The sequence below is a fragment of the Anolis carolinensis genome, unplaced genomic scaffold, assembly GCF_035594765.1.
Source record: "Anolis carolinensis isolate JA03-04 unplaced genomic scaffold, rAnoCar3.1.pri scaffold_15, whole genome shotgun sequence".
NCBI lineage: Eukaryota > Metazoa > Chordata > Lepidosauria > Squamata > Dactyloidae > Anolis > Anolis carolinensis.
This window is the reverse complement of record NW_026943826.1, coordinates 8,018,039-8,039,570: the sequence shown is the minus strand read 5'-3', so window position 1 is coordinate 8,039,570 and position 21,532 is coordinate 8,018,039. Positions and strand designations below refer to the sequence as shown.

The following is a 21,532-nucleotide window of genomic DNA, read 5'->3' as shown; positions in this document are numbered from 1 at the left end:
AATATTGTGCTATGCTAATAATATAATATATTGTATGTACATACAGTTGCTCCCCTTCGGGGTGAGAAGGGCGGAATATAAATGTAGTAAATAAATGTAGTAAATGAATAAATAAATCATTTTAGACTTAGGCTTGCCCGAAGTCTGAAATGACTTGAAGACACACAACAACAACAACAACAATCCTGATTAACTTGACTATCTCATTGGCCAGAAGCAGGCCCACACTTCCTATTGAAATCCTAATAGGTTTATGTTGGTTAAAATTGTTTTCATTTTTAAATATTGTATTGTTCTTTCATTGTTGTTGTTATTTTGCACAACAAATAAGACATGTGCAGTGTGCATAGGGATTTGTTCGTATTTCTTTTTCAAATGATAATTCGGCCCCTCAACAATCTGAAGGATTGTAGACCGGCCCCCTGCTTAAAAAGTTTGAGGACCCCTGCAGTAGAGTCTCACTTATCCAAGCTAAACGGGCTGGCAGAACCTTGGATAAGCAAATATCTTGGATAATAAGGAGTTATTAAGGAAAAGTCTATCAAACATCAAATTAGTTTATGATTTTACAAATTAAGCACCAAAACTTAATGTTATACAACAAATTTGACAGAAAAAAGTAGTTCAATACACAGTAATGTTATGTTGTAATTACTGTATTTACGAATTTAGCACCAAAATATCACGATATATTGAAAACATTGACTACAAAAATGCATTGGATAATCCAGAACCTTGGATAAGTGAGACTCTACTGTACTAGCTGTGCCCGGCCACGCGTTGCTGTGGCGAAGTATGGTGGTATGGGAAATAAAGTATTGAGGAACTGGTGGTAGTTAAGGTAAAGGGTAAAGGTTTTCCCCTGACATTGAGCCCCCTTCTACGCAACTGGATAAAATGCACACTGAAGTGGATTATACGGCAGTTCAGAACCACTGGCAATTATCTTCGAGAGTTCTTGGAGAACGGGAGAAGTCCCAGCAGATTGGAGGAGGGCGAATGTGGTCCCTATCTTCAAGAAGGGAAAAAAGAACGACCCAAACAATTACCGTCCGGTCAGCCTCACATCAATACCAGGCAAAATTCTGGAAAAGATCATTAAGGAAGTGGTCTGCGAACACTTAGAAACAAATGCGGTCATTGCTAATAGTCAACACGGATTTACCAAAAACAAGTCATGCCAGACTAATCTGATCTCTTTTTTCGATAGAGTTACGAGTTGGGTCGATACAGGGAATGCTGTGGATGTAGTGTACCTGGATTTCAGTAAGGCCTTCGACAAAGTCCCCCACGACCTTCTGGCAAGGAAACTAGTAAAATGTGGGCTAGACAAAACTACGGTGAGGTGGATCTGTAATTGGCTAAGCGAACGAACCCAAAGGGTGCTCACCAATGCGTCGTCTTCATCATAGAAAGAAGTGACAAGTGGAGTGCCGCAGGGCTCCGTCCTGGGCCCGGTTCTGTTCAACATCTTTATTAACGACTTAGACGAAGGGTTAGAAGGCACGATCATCAAGTTTGCAGACGACACCAAACTGGGAGGGATAGCTAACACTCCAGAAGACAGGAGCAGAATTCAAAACGATCTTGACAGACTAGAGAGATGGGCCGAAACTAACAAAATGAAGTTCAACAGGGACAAATGCAAGATACTTCACTTCGGCAGAAAAAATGGAAATCAAAGATACAGAATGGGGGACGATGCCTGGCTTGACAGCAGTGTGTGCGAAAAAGACCTTGGAGTCCTCGTGGACAACAAGTTAAACATGAGCCAACAATGTGATGCGGCTGCTAAAAAAGCCAATGGGATTCTGGCCTCATCAAGAGGGGAATAGCGTCTAGGTCCAGGGAAGTCCTGCTCCCCCTTATTCTATTCTGCCTTGGTCAGACCACACCTAGAATACTGTGTCCAATTTTGGGCACCACAGTTGAAGGGAGATGTTGACAAGCTGGAAAGCGTCCAGAGGAGGGCGACTAAAATGATTAAGGGTCTGGAGAACAAGCCCTATGAGGAGCGGCTTAAAGAGCTGGGCATGTTTAGCCTGCAGAAGAGAAGGCTGAGAGGAGACATGATAGCCATGTACAAATACGTGAAGGGAAGTCATAGGGAAGAGGGAGCAAGCTTGTTTTCTGCTGCCCTGCAGACTAGGACACGGAACAATGGCTTCAAACTACAGGAAAGGAGATTCCACTTGAACATCAGGAAGAACTTCCTCACTGTGAGAAGGGCTGTTCGGCAGTGGAACTCTCTCCCCCGAACAGTGGTGGAGGCTTCTTCCTTGGAGGCTTTTAAGCAGAGGCTGGATGGCCATCTGTCGGGGGTGCTTTGAATGCGATTTCCTGCTTCTTAGCAGGGGGTTGGACTAGATGGCCCATGTGGTCTCTTCCAACTCTACTATTCTATGATTCTATGATTCAGTGTGGAGTCAAGATAATCCAGTTGAAAGCAGATAATATAAAATTATAAATGGGTAATATAGCTGTGTGGAAGAGCCTTGAGTCTACACTGCCATATAATCCAGTTAAAATCAGATAATCTGTATTTTATAGGTAGTGTGTAAGAGGCCTAAGTGAGGCCTAATTCTGCCTGTCCCCTGGGGTGAGTGGGTTGCTAGGAGACCAAGTGGGCGGAGCTTAGCCTTCTAACTGGCAGCAATTGGATGAAAGCAATTATTCCTCTCCCTCTAATTAGGATTTTATTTTTCTTTTCTTTTTATTGTATGAACGTAGAGGCATGGATGAGGGGTTGTGCTGCCAAGTTTAGTGTTTTTGGGATGTGTAGTTTTGTTGTTTTGTCCTAGGCCGAAATTTCATTACTCTTTTATGTATATAGATATGTACTAGCTGTGCCCGGCCACGTGTTGGTGTGTCGTAGTCTGGTGATTAGGATCCCTCTGGTTAGGAAGCAGCTTGGCTTTGAAGCTGCAAGGCTGTTTAGTGCTATTCAAGGTGGTCAATGGAGGATTCTTCTGGTTAGGAGGCAGCCTGGCTTTGAAGCTATAAGGCTGTTCAGTGGTATTCAGGTTGGTAAGCAATTGGGGGTTTTCTGTTATTTGGAGTTTATTTTTATAGGTTTTTTGATTGAAAGACATAGATCATCATCATCATCATCATCATCATCATCATCATCATCATCATTTAATTATTTATTAATCGCCCTCCATCCAAGATGCTCTAGGCTATTTACAAGATAAAATTGTAAAGGATAAAAACATACGTACAAATACTGATAAAATTAACATAGAACAAAAGATTGGATGACTACGTCTTTTGTGGCCAAATTTGGTGTGATTTTGTTCACTGGTTTTGTTGATTACTCCATGGGAAAATGCACATATTTATATATATATATATATACACACACACACACACACACACATACATATATACATATATATACATACACACACATACACTAGCTGTGCCCGGCTACACATTGCTGTGGCTAAGTGTGGTGTTATGGGAATTAAAGTATTGAGGGTGGTAGTTAGTGAGTGTTATATCCTAAAGCTTGTGGATATACAATATTTCTTGTTTTTCCTTCTTCTTTTTTGGGGTCAGTTGGAGGCAAGTATGAATGTTGCAATTAGCCAGAATGATTAGCACGTAATGGCCTTTCAGCTTCAAAGCCTGGCTGCTTCCTCCCTGGGGAAATCTTTTGTTGGGCCCCGCTTAGGGCAAGTGTGAGAGTAAAGGGAAAAGAGGGGAGTGAAAAAAAGATATCTAATCTGGTTTTTGGGAGGTGAGGGGTTGATGGTTACTCCTTGGAAAGTGATTCGTTTTGTGGCCAAATTTGGTGTGATTTGGCTCAGTGGTTTTGTTGTTAACTCGGTCCTAATTATGCACATTACATATGTATATATATCTCCTTTTAAGTCTTGCACAGAGAGGAGAGATTTTTACACTCTCTTTGACAGAAGGTGGATGGAATTTCCTTTTTCCTAGATAGTTCTTGTCTCTTTTAACAGTCGCACACAGAATCTGACACTGCTTTATGTTGCTGGTCTACTGGAGGAATTATACATATTTCTCCTGCTCTTTAGAAGCATAGTGTAACTGCGTTTTAACATTTGCATGCTGTTACTTTTTGTGTCTGTTTGTTCTAGCTGTTGCAAGTCGCCCCAACGGGGAAACCAGAGATGGCAACAAGGACAATAACAGCCAAACACACACAAAACAAATCGGATACAAGCTTGCCTGTGGATTCAGCCCTGGCTTAGAATCTGGCTTGTGTTTGCCTGTCATGCACCCCTTCCCTTCCAACTCCTGACCTCCTCTTGCCTTCATTACCAGCTCTTTGAGAAAACGCATACCTCAGCACATTACCTTGGCTATATAGCTTTACAAAAAGTAACCATTCCTCATCGGCATTCCCCAACTTGGCCCATCTCCCACTCTGCTTTCTGCATTACCTTCACTGGTCGAGGGGACGTTATTTATGAACCTTCTCCGATAATTGCAAAGCATGCAAGAAGCACAGAAGGAGGAGAGGGAGGGAGGGATCAGGGCAACTTCCAGGCCCTAGAATTAGGTTTGTCAGTCATCTCCCATTTTAAAAAGCCAAACCTTTTAAAAAGTTCACTTTTCAGACTATAACTTCCAGGCTTCCCCAGACAGTATGGCCACCAGCTCACCAAGAAAGAAGTTTCGGCAGGTGTCCTAAAGATGCACAGCTGTGGCAATCCTAAGCCTCAAATAAAAAATACTGGCTCCCCGATGGTGCAGCGGATTAAACTACTTAGCTGACTGAAATGTTGGTTTGAATCCAGGGAGTGAGGTGAGCTCCCACTGTTAGCCCCAGCTTCTGCCAACTTAGCAGTTCGAAAACATGCAAATGTGAGTAGATCAATAGCTACCGCCCCCGGTGGCACAGTGGGTTAAACCGCTGAGCTGTTGAACTTGCTGACCGAAATGTCGCCTGTTTCAATCCGGGGAGCAGAGTGAGCTCCTGTTAATGTGGGATTTGTGTATTGATAGTGGGCCGGGCTGTGGCGCAGCTGGCTAGTAACCAGCTGCAATAAATCACTATTGACCGAGAGGTCATGAGTTTGAAGCCCGGGTCGGGTTAAGCCCCCGACCATTAAATAGCCTGGCTTGCTGTTGACCTATGCAGCCCCGAAAGACAGTTGCATCTGTCAAGTAGGGAAATTTAGGTACGCTTTATGCGGGAGGCTAATTTAACTAATTTACAACATCATAAAACTGCCAGCAGAACACGAGGAAAGGAATGAGGAAGTACAGCCACTAGTGAACGGTGAAGCAACAGCTCCACCTGTGGCCGGAATCATGAAGCTGGAAAAAAAATGTTAAATGCCTCTGTGTCTGTCTATACTGTATGTTGTTTGTCTGTTGGTATTGAATGTTTGCCATATATGTGTTCATTGTAATCCGCCCTGAGTCCCCTTCGGGGTGAGAAGGGCGGAATATAAATACTGCAAATAAATAAATAAATAAATAAATGCAATTTGTGCCATGCTTGTATTGCAACTGATTGCATCATCCAGATTGTACCATAATGTGGAAAGAGTTAATTGCCAAGAAGCTATGATGATCTTGATGTGTGGCTGGGACTAGGGAGTATCCAGACACAAGTGTTTGTGCATAATGATTGCATCAGTTCAGTTCAGTTCATTCTGTCTGCCTAGAGTTCGAGTCAAGTTCTGTTGGAGAACAGAGCATAGAATCATAGAATAGTAGAGTTGGAAGAGACCTCATGGGCCATCCAGTCCTGTGTTCGTCTGTCATTCTGCAAGTCTGTTTGTGTTGATTATTGCTGCATACAGTAAAACTTTGTAAATAGTTTTACCAACGTCTCTGAGTGTCTCTTCATTCTGTGTTCCACTGCTTCCATCCAACTACTGCTGTGCTGCAAATACTTTGACAGCTCCAGCTGTCAGCTCCAGCTTCTGCCAACCTAGCAGTTCGAAAACATGCAAATTAGAGTAGATCAATAGGTAAGGTAATGCCGGCCACATGACCTTGGAGGTGTCTACAGACAATGCATACAATATTATATTATTAGCATAGTACAATACAGGCAATAAATCTATATATAAAAAAGACTGATGGAATCAGGGCACCGGACAAAACAACAAAACTACAGGCCCCCCAACCTCGAAATCTGACAACACAACCCATCATCCACGCCTCTAGGTTGATACAACAAAAAGAAAAAAAAATAAAGTCCTAATTAGAGGGAGAGCAATAATTGTTTTTATCCAATTGCTGCCAGTTAGAAGGCTAAGCTCTGCCCACTTGGTCTCCTAGCAACCCACTCAGCCGAGGGGAGAGGCAGACTTAGGCCTCACTTAGGCCTCTTCCACAGATTATCTAATTTCCACTGGATTATATGGCAGTGTAGACTCAAGGCCCTTCCACACAGCTATATAAGCCATTTATAATCTTATATTATCTGCTTTGAACTGGATTATCTTGACTCCACACTGCCATATAATCCACTTCAGTGTGCATTTTATACAGCCGTGAAGAAGGGGCCCTCATATAATCCAGTTCTAAGCAGATAATATAAGATTATCAATATACAGTACAGTCTCACCATACTTCACCACAGCAACGCGTTGCCGGGCACAGCTAGTTACTATATAAATTACCTTTGATCTTGGGTAGGCTTATTGGGTCCATATGAAGCTGACACTTGGCACTTTGTGAATTGACAATAATAATCTATTGTTTTAAAATTATATTATTCTGATTTTATGCTATATGTATTGATGGGGGTTGTATAATTGCACGTGACTTGTTTTAGACTGTTTTTACCTGTTGTATATGTGCCTTGTAAGCTGCCCCAGGTCCCTTCGGGAAGATGGTGGCGGGGTATAAATAAAGTTTGTTATTATTTATTATTCGGGAGACCCAGTGGCGAAGTGAGTTAAAGCGCTGAGCTGCTGAACTTGCAGACCGAAAGATCCCAGGTTCAAACCCCGGAAGCGGCGTGAGCAGCTGCTGTTAGCTCCAGCTCCTGCCCACCTAGCAGTTTGAAAACATGCAATTGTGAGTAGATCAATAGGTACTGCTCCGGCGGGAAGGTAACCACGCTCCATGCAGTCATGCCAATGGCCACATGACCTTGGAGGTGTCTACAGACAACGCCGGCTCTTCGGCTTATAAATGGAGATGAGCACCAACCCCCAGAGTTGGTTACAACTGGACTTAACATCAGTGGAAAACCTTTACCTTTACCTCTTATTATTTATTACTAGCTGTGCCCGGCCATGCGTTGCTGTGGCGTTGTCTGGTGGTGTTGGTGAGAAATTGTTGAGGTAGTGGTGGTATTGAATGTCTGTTGTATGGTTGTCTTTATGTTTAGTATGCACACTGAAGTGGATTATATGGCAGTGTGGAGTCAAGATAATCCAGTTCAAAGCAAATAATATAAGATTCTAAATGGGTTATATAGCTGTGTGGAAGGGCCTTGAGTCTACACTGCCATTATAATCCAGTCAAAATCTGGATTAGTGAGGCCTAACTCTGCCTGTCCCCTGGACTGAGTAGGTTGCTAGGAGACCAAGTGGGCGGCGTTTAGCCTTTAAACTGGCAGCAATTGGATAAAAACTATTATTCCTCTCCCTGTAGTTAGGACTTTATTTTACTTTATCTTTTTGTTGTATCAACCTAGAGCCGTGAATGATGGATTGTGTTGTCAAATTTCGAGGTTGGGGGGCCTGTAGTTTTGTTGTTTTGTTCGCTGCCCTGATGCCATCACTCTTTTATATATATAGATAGATTAGGAGAACCTAGAAAATGCCTAGAGAAAACATATTCTTCCAAACATGAATACATGAAACTGCAGGTAGCAGTCCCACAGGTGCAAGGGTTGTACTGTATTTATTTAGTTTGAATCGGAGTCACGTCTGGATTCTGAAATACAATGTAAAAGTACAGTAAGACAATGGGCCTGGACTTTTTCCTAACTGCATGTCTTGCGTGAAAAGCTTTTCTCATGTGTAGAATGCCTTCCTATCTGTGGCAGGATTCCCACCATGTTTTAATACTCTTGTCAGTGGCTCTGAGCTATCCTTTCAGCACACAGCAACATACATTTAAAAATCTTAAGAATGCATAGAGATGAAATAGCTCTAGAAAGCAGCCCCTTTGCAAAAACCCTGATAAAATATCCCAAAATATGCAGCAGGCTTCTGCAATCACGGGTACTTAAATGTGCAAATACTCAACCTCCATCCATCTGGTAAACACTTGCCGGTAAATATTTGCCTGGCTGCCAGCTACACAGTTCCATAATGGACTTTAATCCTGGCCTGCGGCATTTTCATGCAAGTCCAGGCCACAACTTTTATTAGCAAAAAATAAAATGCCCACAGGCATTGCATTGGTTGTAGCATGTACATCGCTCCCTGTTCTGAAATCTGCAGAGAGACAGATGGACCTTTTGCTCTCGGAGGTGAGACTCAACATGGCGCCTCCCCTCCCAGGTCTTCCTGGGCTATCCGTTGAATCTTCATTGAACCCTGATGATGATGATGATGGGAAAGCATCCTTCCTTACTCCCGGAGGCAACAGACTACCTTTGATAGTCAAATACCAAGTGCAGCATTCACTTCTAGCATTATGATTCCTTTTTAACTACTACACCTGCATCTTGTGCAATACTGAGCTTTGTATTTTGATAAGGTACTGGAGATCCCTGGCTAGGAATTCTAAATTTGTTTAAGCTGCACATCCCAGGATTCCTTAGTGGAATCATGACACTATAACTGCCATGCAATAGGGACATTTTAAGTATAACTTCAGCATATATGTATGTATGAGGGTTATCCAGAAAGTAGATTACGTTTTGGAATTTAAAATGAACAAAGTATAGGAAAAAACGTTTACCATATGCAGTTGAAAGCCACACCCAAATACCACTTCTCAACATAGTCGCCATTCAAATCTAGGCACTTCTCATAGCGATGAATGAGCTTGGCAACTCCTTCCCCACAAAACTCTGCCGCTTACACCCTCAAAAAGTATAGGAGAAAACATTTACCATATGCAGTTGAAAGCCACACCCAAATACCACTTCTCAACATAGTTGCCATTCAAATCTAGGCACTTATCATAGTGATGAAGGAGCTTGGCAACTCCTTCCTCACAAAACTCTGCCGCTTACACCCTCAAAAAGTATAGGAGAAAACATTTACCATATGCAGTTGAAAGCCACACCCAAATACCACTTCTCAACATAGTCGCCATTCAAATCTAGGCACTTATCATAGTGATGAAGGAGCTTGGCAACTCCTTCCTCACAAAACTCTGCCGCTTGCACCCTCAAAAAGTATAGGAGAAAACATTTACCATATGCAGTTGAAAGCCACACCCAAATACCACTTCTCAACATAGTCGCCATTCAAATCTAGGCACTTCTCATAGCGATGAATGAGCTTGGCAGCTCCTTCCCCACCAAACTCTGCCGCTTGCACCCTCAAAAAGTATAGGAGAAAACCTTTACCATATGCAGTTGAAAGCCACACCCAAATACCACTTCTCAACATAGTCGCCATTCAAATCTAGGCACTTCTCATAGCGATGAATGAGCTTGGCAACTCCTTTCCCACAAAACACTGCCGCTTGCGTACTCAACACAGTGTTTTGACGACAATGCGCAGCTGCGGGAAGGGGTGACCGGCTGGTTGAGGACGCAAGCGGCAGAGTTTTGTGGAGAAGGGGTTGTGGCAGCTTTCTGATTAGCTCCCACTTTCACAGGCCACTGTAACTGCCTGGAATGACTGACCTGGACCAAACTTGGCACATAGTACCCCCATGATACAATTTACTGCCTGGTGCTGTTTGCAGGACGATGGTCCATGGGTTATGGGATTTGTAGTACTTTCAATCGCTACGACTCCCACAGGCCACTGTGATGCCCACCAGTGATAGAACTGGACCAAACTTGGCCCACAGAACCCGTCTTGGGGCAGATTGAGGGAGGATGGACCAAGTAGCTTCACTCACTTCTTGCTCTGGGAGTTGTAGTTTACCCTTATACAGACAGCACTGAACCCAGCCGACTTCGCATCTGGACCAAACTTGGCACACTGCCCCATCATGCCCAACTGTGCATACAGGCGTGGTTTCGTGGTGATTGACCTTTGTACTGGGAGTTGTAGTTCACCCTTATCCAGACAGCACTGAACCCAGCCAATGACGGATCTGGACCAAACTTAAGTGATATTTCCTAACATCCCAAAACAAAGTGCCTACTTCTAATAAGCCGGGCACCGCCGGGTCCCCAAGCTAGTTCTTAAATATCAGTCACTTGTAAGTCGGGGACTGCCTGTAATTGTATACGAATATACATTTTTCACTTATAGAGTTCCATATGAATTCATTTGAATGTTTTTGAAAGGTGAAGTACGTAGTTAATTGTAATGCACTATTAATGTAAGAATACAGTGAGTGAAACATAACAGGAATCATTTCCATTTGCTTTTTCTCGCCTATTCAAGAGATAACCTTGCTCCTCAATAAACCGCACATTAGAGCAATGCCTGGATGAAAGAGCAGAATACTTTTAACGTGTAATTCTTTGTACGGCATTTTGTAAGCCCTTTTAGCTTTGCGGGAAAAGAAATCCAAGCTATCAATAAAGAAATAGAATGAAATGGAAAAATGAGAAACTTGTTTCAAGGCCGTTCTGCACTCGGAGGAGAAAAGAAGGGTCCTAGGTTGAGGTTGCTTAACTAACATTCCTCTGCTGCATCGAATATCAGAGTCAGATGTAGGTGCTTGTGAGAGGGGGAGCGAGAGAGAGAATGAGCGGAGAAATGGACTGTAATGACTCCTTCTGTCCAGGTTGTTATTTCTGAGGATGATAAAGTGAGGCAGAACTGTCTGTCGGAGGCACAGCTTGGAAAAAGGAGGGTGAATAATTATAAGACGCCATTAGGAAGTCACAAAGAACAGACAGGTCCTCCTTCTCTTTACCTCCTTCTGGCTCCATTTTTATGACCTTCTCGTACAGAGGGTTTTGTTGTTTAATATGTTTTCTCTCTGCATGTGTAATTGGAATTTTTCGACCATAAAAAGTCACATCAATATCACATAGCTGTCTGGGACAAATTCTACAAAGACAGCTTGGCCTAAGCTAGTCCTTTTTCCATGAAGGAAAGGGGACATATAATAACTCAAGTCATTTAACATTTCCTAGGTTAAATAGGAAGGATAGCCATGAGAACCAACATGGTGTAGTGCTTAGAGTAGGATCTTTCTACTCTGATCAGTTATGGAAACCCACTGCAAAGGTTGGGCAAGGTTGTTGTGTGTTTTCCGGGCTGTACAGCCATGTTGAAGGCTGAAGCATGAGGTTTTTAGACAAGTGGATCTAATTTACATATGTTTTAATTTTATAATGTATTTTAATGATGTATTTTTATAGTTTTAATTGATTATATGTACTGTTTTTGTTTTATTATTATGTTCTTGGCATTAAATGTTGCCAACTGTTGTAAGCCGCCCTGAGTCCCCCCGGGTGAGAAGGGCAGGGTATAAATTCTGGAAATAAATAAATAAATAAATGTTCCAGAAGTATTCTCTCCTGACGTTTCGCCCACATCTATGGCAGGCATCCTCAGAGGTTGTAAGGAATATATGTCCATGTTCCAGGAGTATTCTCTCCTGATGTTTTGCCCACATCTATGGCAGGCATCCTCAGAGGTTGTAAGGAATATATGTCCATGTTCCAGGAGTATTCTCTCCTGATGTTTCGCCCACATCTATGGCAGGCATCCTCAGAGGTTGTAAGGAATATATGTCCATGTTCCAGGAGTATTCTCTCCTGATGTTTTGCCCACATCTATGGCAGGCATCCTCAGAGGTTGTGAGGAATATATGTCCATGTTCCAGAAGTATTCTCTCCTGACGTTTCGCCCACATCTATGGCAGGCATCCTCAGAGGTTGTGAGGAATATATGTCCATGTTCCAGAAGTATTCTCTCCTGACGTTTCGCCCACATCTATGGCAGGCATCCTCAGAGGTTGTGAGGAATATATGTCCATGTTCCAGAAGTATTCTCTCCTAACGTTTCGCCCACATCTATGGCAGGCATCCTCAGAGGTTGTGAGGCATGGAAAACTAAGCAAGGAAGGTTTATATATATATCTGTGGAAAGTCCAGGGTGAGAGAAGCACGGCACCTAATGTGCCCATCACCACCGGGACCACCTGCACTGGTTTCTGCCAGAGTCTTTGAAGTTCAATCTTGAGGTCCTGATAGCGGCTGGGTTTTCCTGTTTTTCGTCAATGTGACTGTCACCTGGGATGGCAACATCAATGATCCAAACCTTTTTCTTTTTCACAACTGTGATGCCTGGTGTGTTGTGTTCCAGAACTTTGTCAGTCTGGATTCGGAAGTCCCACAGTATCTTTGCGTCCTCATTTTCCAATACTTTTGCAGGTTTGTGATCCCACCAGTTCTTTGCTGCTGGGAGGTGGTACTTGAGGCATAAGTTCCAATGAATCATTTGGGCCACATAGTTGTGCCTCTGTTTGTACTCTGTCTGTGCGATTTTCTTACAGCAGCTGAGGAGATGATCAATGGTTTCGTTGGTTTCCTTGCACAGTCTGCATTTTGGGTCATCAGCTGATTTTTCGATCTTGGCCTGAATTGCCTTTGTTCTGATGTCTTGCTCCTGGGCTGCAAGGATCAGGCCTTCTGTCTCCTTCTTCAGGGTCCCATTCGTGAGCCAGAGCCAGGTTGTCTCCTTATCAGCTTTTCCTTCAATTTTGTCAAGGAACTTCCCATGCAATGTTTTGTTGTGCCAGCTGTCAGCTCTAGTTTGCAGTGTGGCTTTCTTGTACTGGTTTTTTGTCTGCTGTGCTTTGAGGAGTTTCTGATTTTTGACTTCAATCAAAGCAGGTTCTTCACTTTGCTTTCCATATTCTGCCAGGGCATGTTCTTCTTCTTTGACTGCTTGTTTGACTTGTAAGAGTCCTCTGCCCCCTGATCTTCTAGGCAGATATAGCCGGTCAACATCACTGCGAGGGTGCAGTGAATGATGAATGGTCATGAGTTTTCTTGTTTTTCTGTCCAAATTGTCCAGTTCCGCCTGTGTCCAGTTTATGATGCCAGCAGTATATCTTATGGCCCAGGTGTTTATGGCCTTGATGGTGTTGCCTCCAATGAGCTTGCTTTTGAGAATTTTTCTGACCCTTTGTGTGTATTCTTTATTGACCACAGTCTTCACATGTTCATGCTTGATGTTGTCCAGCTGTAATATGCCCAGATATTTATAGGCCTCTGTCTGGTGACACTTTATTGTTTGGCCATTAGGCATACTGGGTCACCCTGGGGGAGAAGAGCGGTATATAAATAAAATAAATAAATAAATAAATAATAAAATACTTATGCCCTCACTTTCAATGATTTTTCCTTTCTTCAATGCCACTGTCGAACATTTGTCCAAGCCAAACTCCATGCTGATATCAGTGCTAAAAATTCGGACAGTGTTAGTCAGAGACGGGATTTCAGTTTCCGTGTTTCCATACAGCTTCAGGTCATTCATGTACATCAGATGTGAAATTTTGTGAGAATTCTTAGATGTTTGGTAGCCGAGATTTGTTTATTATTATTATTATTATTATTATTATTATTATTATTATTATTTGAAACACAACAAGATGTCCACAGCAGACACTCTGCTAGCTGTTGTATTGGATCACACGTTGGACACTTCCCAAGTGTCTAGGACTGTGTGATGTATCAGCGAATAATGCGATAATAATAATAATAATAATAATAATAATAATAATAATAATAATAATAATAAAGCATTCTCTTAGTCTTTCTTGTTTGCAACATGAGGGGATAAGAGTAGCCATACTAGCCACTCCACTTGGTTGTTTTGAAGGGCTATCACAGGCATGGGCAAACTTAGGCCTTCCAGATATTTTGGACTTCAACTCCCACCATTCCTAATAGCCTTGGGCCCCTTCCTCCTCTTTTTATTAACACCAAGAGCGACTTCGGTGAACTTACTTTCTAACTGAGAAAAACATTCCCTGCTTTCCCTGGCCTCCTTCTCGTCCTTCTCCTCCTGCTGACGGCGCATGACTTCTCCCACTGCGATCTCATTAATAGATTTCCTTATTTGAAAATCATTATCCAGGCAGACAGGCTTAACTAAGAAACAGTCTCCCAGGGGCGACTCGTCAGGGAAGCCGGTGAGTTGCTATTACAAGAGATTTTCCCTGGTGGTAGACACAAAAGCCATTTGACAATGTCAAATACCAATGTCAGGAATTAAATTTGAGAAGGGGAAGAGAAGGGAACTGAGTATCCTTTTCCTAAGGAAATCCTAAGAAATGCATGGGGTGCCATAAGTCGAAAAGCGACTCAAAAGTCCATATATCCATATATGTATTGTTGAAGGCTTTCATGGATGGAATCACTGGGTTGCTGTGAGTCTTTTGGGCTGTATGGCTATGTTCCAGAAGCTTTCTCTCCTGACTTTTCGCCCACATCTGTGGCAGTACATCCACATAGCTGTTATCTGGTCATGCTTCCCTTTGATTCTTGAAATTCTGCAGAGACATCACCATTGATAGCCATGATCACTCTGTTTTGCATACTGTTGAGCAATCCCCCTTTAAACCCTTCCAAGTTGATGGCCATGCAGCAAGCAAATGCCAGAGCTGAACTGTGCTCACACTGAACTATTTGTCCTTTTATCTGCTCTGAATCTCCCACTCATTCAGCTTTATGGATGACCCCAGGCACTCACGTTACGGAGAGCAAGAAAATGTCTCCCTTATCTGCCGTCTCCATACCATGCATAATTTGATACGCCTGGCAGGGATTTTGCACCCATTCCCAGCACTCCTTGGGGCCTCTCCCGGCCTCCCAGGATGTCCTGCCTTTGCTTTAGCCTCAAAATCTTCTTTAACTAGTTGTGGGCCACTTTGGAGAGAAAAAGCGGGATATAAATAAACATAACAATAGCGTGTTAAAGCGCTGAGATGCTGAACTTGCAGACCGAAAGGTCGCAGGTTTGAATCCAGGGAGTGGAGTGAGCACCCACTGTTAGCCCCAGCTTCTGCCAACCTAGCAGTTCGGAACATGCAAATGTGAGTAGATCAATAGGTACTGTTCTGGTGGGAAGGTAACGGCGCTCCATGCAGTCATGCCAGTGGCCACATGACCTTGGAGGTGTCTACGGACAACGCCGGCTCTTCGGCTTAGAGATGAGCACTAACCCCCAGAGTGTGAGTAGATAAATAGGTACCGCTCCGGCATTCCATGCAGTTATGCCAGTGGCCACATGACCTTGGAGGTGTCTATGGACAATGCCGGCTCTTCGGCTTAGAAATGGAGATGAGCACCAACCCCCAGAGTGTGAGTAGATCAATAGGTACTGCTCCAGCGGGAAGGTAACGGCGCTCCATGCAGTCATGCTAGCCACATGACCTTGGAGGTGTCTACAGACAATGCCGGCTCTTCGGCTTAGAAATAGAGATGAGCACCAACCCCCAGAGTGTGAGTAGATCAATAGGTACTGCTCCGGCGGGAAGGTAACGGCGCTCCATGCAGTCATGCTAGCCACATGACCTTGGAGGTGTCTACGGACAATGCCGGCTCTTCGGCTTAGAAATGGAGATGAGCACCAACCCCCAAAGTGTGAGTAGATCAATAGGTACTGCTCCGGCGGGAAGGTAACGGCACTCCATGCAGTCATGCCAGTGGCCACATGACCTTGGAGGTGTCTATGGACAATGCCGGCTCTTTGGCTCAGAAATGGAGATGAGCACTAACCCCCGGAGTCGGACACAACTAGTCAGGAGAAAACCTTTACCTTTACAACAACAATAATGATAACAATAATTTGTTTACTGTAACTTGCTCCTATTGCTATATTGCTTGATGTTTTACCTGCTATCCAGGAACTGGCAAAACCGCTTCTGGGTATTCCTTGCATAAGAAAATCTGATGAAAAATTCATGGGGTGGCCATAAGTCGATAGGAAATGTGGAAGATACAGACACAACAACCACAAAAGTATGCTCATTGCATCTGTTGCTGATTGATGAGTCAACACATAGGTAAATAGCGTGGTTTTGATAGGTGACTTTAATTGTGACTAACTAAAAATAGGATTTAAGGAACCAGCATGGTATGTTGGTTTGAGTGTTGGACTATGGCTCTGGAGACTGGAGTTCGAATCTCTATCCAGCCAGGCATCCTCCATTCTGTACCTGTGCATTTTATTTTTTTTGCCTAAGTGTCGTATCTTACATTTGTCCTTGTTGGAATTCATTTTGATAATTTTGGCCAATCATCTCTCTAATCTAGGTCATTTTGAATTCTGATTCTGTCCTCTGGAGTATTCGCTATCCCTCTTAATTTGGTGTCATCTGCATACTTGATTAGCACACCCTCTAAACCAGGGGTCCCCAAACTAAGGCCCGGGGGCCGGATGCGGCCCTCCTACGTCATTTACCTGGCCCTCGCCCTCAGTTTTATAATATAATATTTTTATATCAGTTTTAATAATATAATATATTGTATATACATATAACATTGATAAAATATTATAATGTTATACAATATAATATTAATAATAATACCATATAATAATATTAATTATATGTTATATATTACATATAATATTACAGTATAGTGGTATAGTTCAATATAGTAATATATAATGCTAATATTGTGCTATGCTAATAATATAATATATTGTATGTACATACAGCTGCTCTGAGTTCTCTTCGGGGTGAGAAGAGTGGGATATAAATGTAGTAAATAAAGGTAAACAAAGATAACGGAAAAAGAATGGGAGGAGATATGGAAAACAAGACAATTAAAAAACATGTCAATTAGAATAAAAGAAAATTATTACAAACTAATTTGGAAGTGGTATTTAACACCAAGAAGGTTAAATATTATGAATAAGAATAATAATGAAAAATGCTGGCGAGGGTGCCAGGAAATTGGAACCTACATGCATATGTGGTGGGACTGTAAACATGTAAAAGGTTTTTGGGAATTGGTCATAAGGGAAATAGAAAATATTATAAATATAAAAATTAGAAGGAATCCAGTGGAAATATTACTTTTAATTAAAAAAGAGGATGAGAAAGATAAGAAGGAAAAAAATTTAATAGACATGCTATTAACAGCAGCTAGATTATTAATTGCAAAATATTGGAAAGGAGAAATGAAAATACAAATTAATGAATGGTATAAAGAAGTTTGGCGAATGGCACTGAATGACAAGCTAACATCAAATTTAAAAGTAAAGAAGGGATTATGGAAAAAAAATGATTTTGAAAGTATTTGGAGAAAATTTCTAGAAAAATTATTGGAAAAAGAAGATGGGAATTTACCTCCAAATGAAGAATTGAACTTTTGGTGGGACTACAGAAGAAGAGATGGCTCTGGGGAAGGGGAGCACAGGGGTGAATGTAAATAAAAGAGGGGGAAATGTATAGAATATGTTTATATAATTGTAACTTTTTCTCAATAATAACAATAAAAAATGTTTAAAAAAAAAAGTAAATAAAGGTAGTAAATAAATAAATAATTTTAGACTTAGGCTCGCCCAAAGTCTGAAATGACTTGAAGACACACAACAACAACAATCATAATTAACTCGACTATTTCATTGGCCAGTAGCAGGCCCACACTTTCCATTGAAATCCTGATAGGTTTATGTTGGTTAAAATTGTTTTCATTTTTAAATATTGTATTGTTCTTTAATTGTTATTGTTACATTGCACTACAAATAAAACATATGCAGTGTGCATAGGAATTTGTTCATTTTTTTTTTCAAATCATAATTCGGCCCTTCAACAGTCTGAAGGATTGTGGACTGGCCCTCTGCTTTAAAAGTTTGAGAACCCCTACTCTAAACCTTCATCCAAGTTGAGCAGAACTGGGCCCAGGAACGAACCTTCTTCGAGAAGTTATTATGCTTGTTATTGTTGTTGTTGTTACTCCTTCTCTCATGGCTTGAAGTGGGATACAGCACAGTCAAAACATATTCCACATAAAATACATACAACAAAAGACTTGTATCAAAACACACCACTATAGGATACATACACCAAAACACATGGTACAAAGCGTTGTTGTGCATTTTCCAGGCTGTCTGGCCATGTTGCAGAAGTATTCTCTCCGGACGTTTCGCCCACATCTATGGCAGGCATTCTCAGAGGTTGTGAGGTATATGGAGAAACTAAGCAAGGAAGGTTTATATATCTGTGGAAGGTCCAGGGTGGGGGAAAGAACTTTTGTCTGTTGGAGGCAGATGTGAATGTTGTAATTAATCATCTTGATTAGCATTAAGTGGCCTTCCAAGCTTCATATCTTGGCCTGGGGGAATCTTTTGTTCAGAGTCGTTAGCTGCACCTATTGATTGATTCATGTCTGGAATTCTTCTGTTTTCAGAGTGTTGCTCCTTATTTACTGTTCTGAATTTGGAGTTTTTTTAAATACTGGTAGCCAGATTTTGTTCATTTTCGTTTTCCTTATTGTTGAAATTGTCCACATACTTGTAGATTTCAATGGCTTCTATGTGTAGTCTGACATAATAGTTGTTGGAGTGGTTGAGCATTTCTGTGTTCTCCAATAATACACTGTGTCCAGGTTGGTTCAACAAGTGCTCTGCTATGGCTGACTTTTCTGGTTGAGTTAGTCTGCAGTGCCTTTCATGTTCCTTGATGTGCCTGGGCAATGCTACTGCGTTTGGTGGTCTCTATGTAGACTTGTCCACAGCTATGTGGTATATGGTAGACTCATGCAGAGGGGAGAGGATCCCTTTTGTCCTTTGCTTCAACAACACAGGGTACAAAGATTAAAATAATTTTTGCCTCTCTATATATATTGCACTATGCTCAGACTCATTGTTCTGATATGCTGTTTTATCCTGTTGTATGCTGTTATATGGCTTTATTGTTTATATTGGTTTTATTGCATGACTGCTTATTATATGTGACATTGGGCTTGTTCCCCATGTGAGCTGCCCCGAGTCTCCCTGGGGGAGATAAAAATAAAGTATTATTATTTTATTATGACACAGCAAACAAGATAGATATGCTGGATTTCGTTTCACAAAACCACAAGTCGAACACTTCCCAAGTGTCTAGGACTGTGTGATGTTTTTTTGGATGAGGCGTGCAGATCCCAGCAGGGTGGCCTTTTGCAGTTGGCAGATCTCAATGTCTGTTGTTTCCAAATGCCGGCTGAGATCTTTTGGCACGGCACCCAGTGTGCCCATCAACACCGGGACCACCTGCACTGGTTTCTGCCAGAGTCTTTGAAGTTCAATCTTGAGGTCCTGATAGCGGCTGAGTTTTTCCTGTTGTTTTTCGTCAATGCGACTGTCACCTGGGATGGCAACATCAATGATCCAAACCTTTTTCTTTTCCACAACTGTGATGTCTGGTGTGTTGTGTTCCAGAACTTTGTCAGTCTGGATTCGGAAGTCCCACAGTATCTTTGAATGCTCATTTTCTATTACCTTTGCAGGTTTGTGATCCCATCAGTTCTTTACTGCTGGGAGGTGGTACTTGAGGCATAAGTTCCAATGAATCATTTGAGCCACATAGTTGTGCCTCTGTTTGTAGTCTGTCTGTGCGATTTTCTTACAGCAGCTGAGGATATGATCAATGGTTTTGTCGATATTATTATTATTATTATTATTATTATTATTATCAAAATACAGCAGTAAATGCTATAGTATCAAAATATTATAGTCCTGAGTTAGCGAAAGAAGGACAGGTGGAAGGCAGAGGTAAAAAGAGGAAGAGCTTGGAAACACTCTGAATTTTTAAACACCCCCCCCCCCCTTGTGCTTGCCACTGTCCTCCTGTTCTGGACTGCTAAATACAGTGGAACCTCAACTTAAGAGTGTCCTAACTTAAGAGTGGGGTTTGCTTTGACATACAAGCAGTGATTTGACTTAAGAGTGTAGTGGAGGTTCCTTCCTTGGAGGCGTTTAAGCCTGTCTGGGGTGTTTTGATTGTGCTTTTCCTGCATGGCAGGGGGTTGGGTTGGATGGCTCAGGAGGTCTCTTCCAAGTGTGTGATTCCAGCAGAGCAGGAAGCGGGGAGTCGGAGGAGAGCTGGGGAGAAAGATCCACCCCTTGATCCCTTCTTTCCCTTTCTTTCCTGAGCCTCTCTCTCTGTCTCTCTCTCTCTCTCCAGCTGCCCCTTTGGAAGTCGCATCACGTTGGGAGGCCTCCAGGAAGAGCCATTGAGGGCTGAACCTGTCGGGAGCCCTCTTTCCTGTGGGGGGCGTCCTGCCTCTCTCTCTCTCTCTCTCTCTCTCTCTCTCTCTTTCTCTCTCTGTTGCTTTCCCTCCTTCTTTCCATTCATCCAGCCAGAAACAGGGGCTCTGCTCTGCTCTCCCAGCCCTTCTTTCTCTCTCTCTCTTTCCCCCTCCCCTTTCTACCTTATCAGCAATTCAGATCGCATGCAAAATTGCAAATCCCCTCCCTCCCCTGGGCGAGAAGAGAGAGGGAGCCATCCCCGGCTCTCTTTCTCCTCCTCCTCCTCCTCCTCCTCCTCCTTTCCTGCTCTGCCCTCCCTTCCCCAGCGACAAAAGTACCTTCCTCCCTTCCAAGCTTCCTTTGGGCTGGGAGAGCTCGCCTCTGCCTCTGCCTCTGCCTGCCTTGCTGCTGCCTCTGCGCCTTTTGTGCCTGGCTGGCCATGGCGAAGCAAGGGGCGACCCTCTGGCTCCTGCTCCTGCTGGTCTCTCGGGGGCCGGGGCTCTGCCGAGGGGGCTGCCCCGTGGAGAGGGAGCTGGAGAGGCGAGAGGAGGAGGCCAACGTGGTGCTCACCGGCACCGTGGAGGAGATCCTCAACGTCGACCCCGTCCACCAGACCTACTCCTGCAAGGTAGGGCTCTCCTCCAGGAACTTGGGATTGGAGAGGGACCTCTAGAGTGGCGGATCCAACTAGTGTCTCCCTTGCCTCTAACTCGGGCATGGGCAAACTTCAGCCCTCCGGGTTTGTGGGAATTGCAGTCCAAAACACCTGGAGGGAGGGCTGAAGTTGATCCACGTCTGGGTTATGGGCCCAGGATCTCCGTGGAAGTAGGCTGTTAGGAATTCTTGGAATTGCAGTCCAAAACACCTGGAGGGAGAGCTAAAATTGACCCATGTCTGGATCTCCCTGTAAGTAGGCTGTTAGGAATTGTGGCAGTCCAAAACACCTGGAGGGAGGACTGAGGTTGATCCCCATCTGGGTTATGGGCCCAGGATCTCCCTGAAAGTAGACTGTAAGGAATTGTAGCAGTCCAAAACACCTGGAGGGAGGGCTGAAGTTGATCTACAACTGGGTTATGGGTCCAGGATCTCCCTGAAAGTAGGCTGTTAGGAATTGTGGCAGTCCAAAACACCTGGAGGGAGAACTGAAGTTGACCCATGTCTGGGTTATGGGCCCGGGATCTCCCTAACACCTAGAGTGAGATCTGAAGTTGACCCACATCTGGGTTATGGGCCCAGGATCTCCATTAAAGTAGGAATTGTGGCAGTCCAAAACACCTGGAGGGAGAGCTGAAGTTGATCCATGT

At 43.1% G+C, this 21,532-nt stretch overlaps 1 protein-coding gene across 9 annotated transcripts in view; it reads left to right on the top strand.

Annotated features, from left to right (window-relative positions):
• Nucleotides 1–21,532, top strand: part of agrn (agrin) — a 471,015-nt gene that overhangs the window by 29,947 nt on the left and 419,536 nt on the right. For 3 of the 9 annotated variants that reach the window (XM_062965812.1, XM_062965811.1, XM_062965813.1), the window contains exon 1: nt 20,305–20,856. The exons of 1 other annotated variant lie outside the window; for it this stretch is intronic. In XM_062965812.1, coding sequence (XP_062821882.1) covers nt 20,668–20,856 — 189 coding nt within the window. In that variant the 5' untranslated portion in view covers nt 20,305–20,667. Of the gene's footprint in view, nt 1–20,303; nt 20,857–21,532 lie in introns of those variants that run through there. 5 more of the 9 variants (XM_062965814.1, XM_062965810.1, XM_062965816.1 and 2 more) reach the window with 3 other exon arrangements.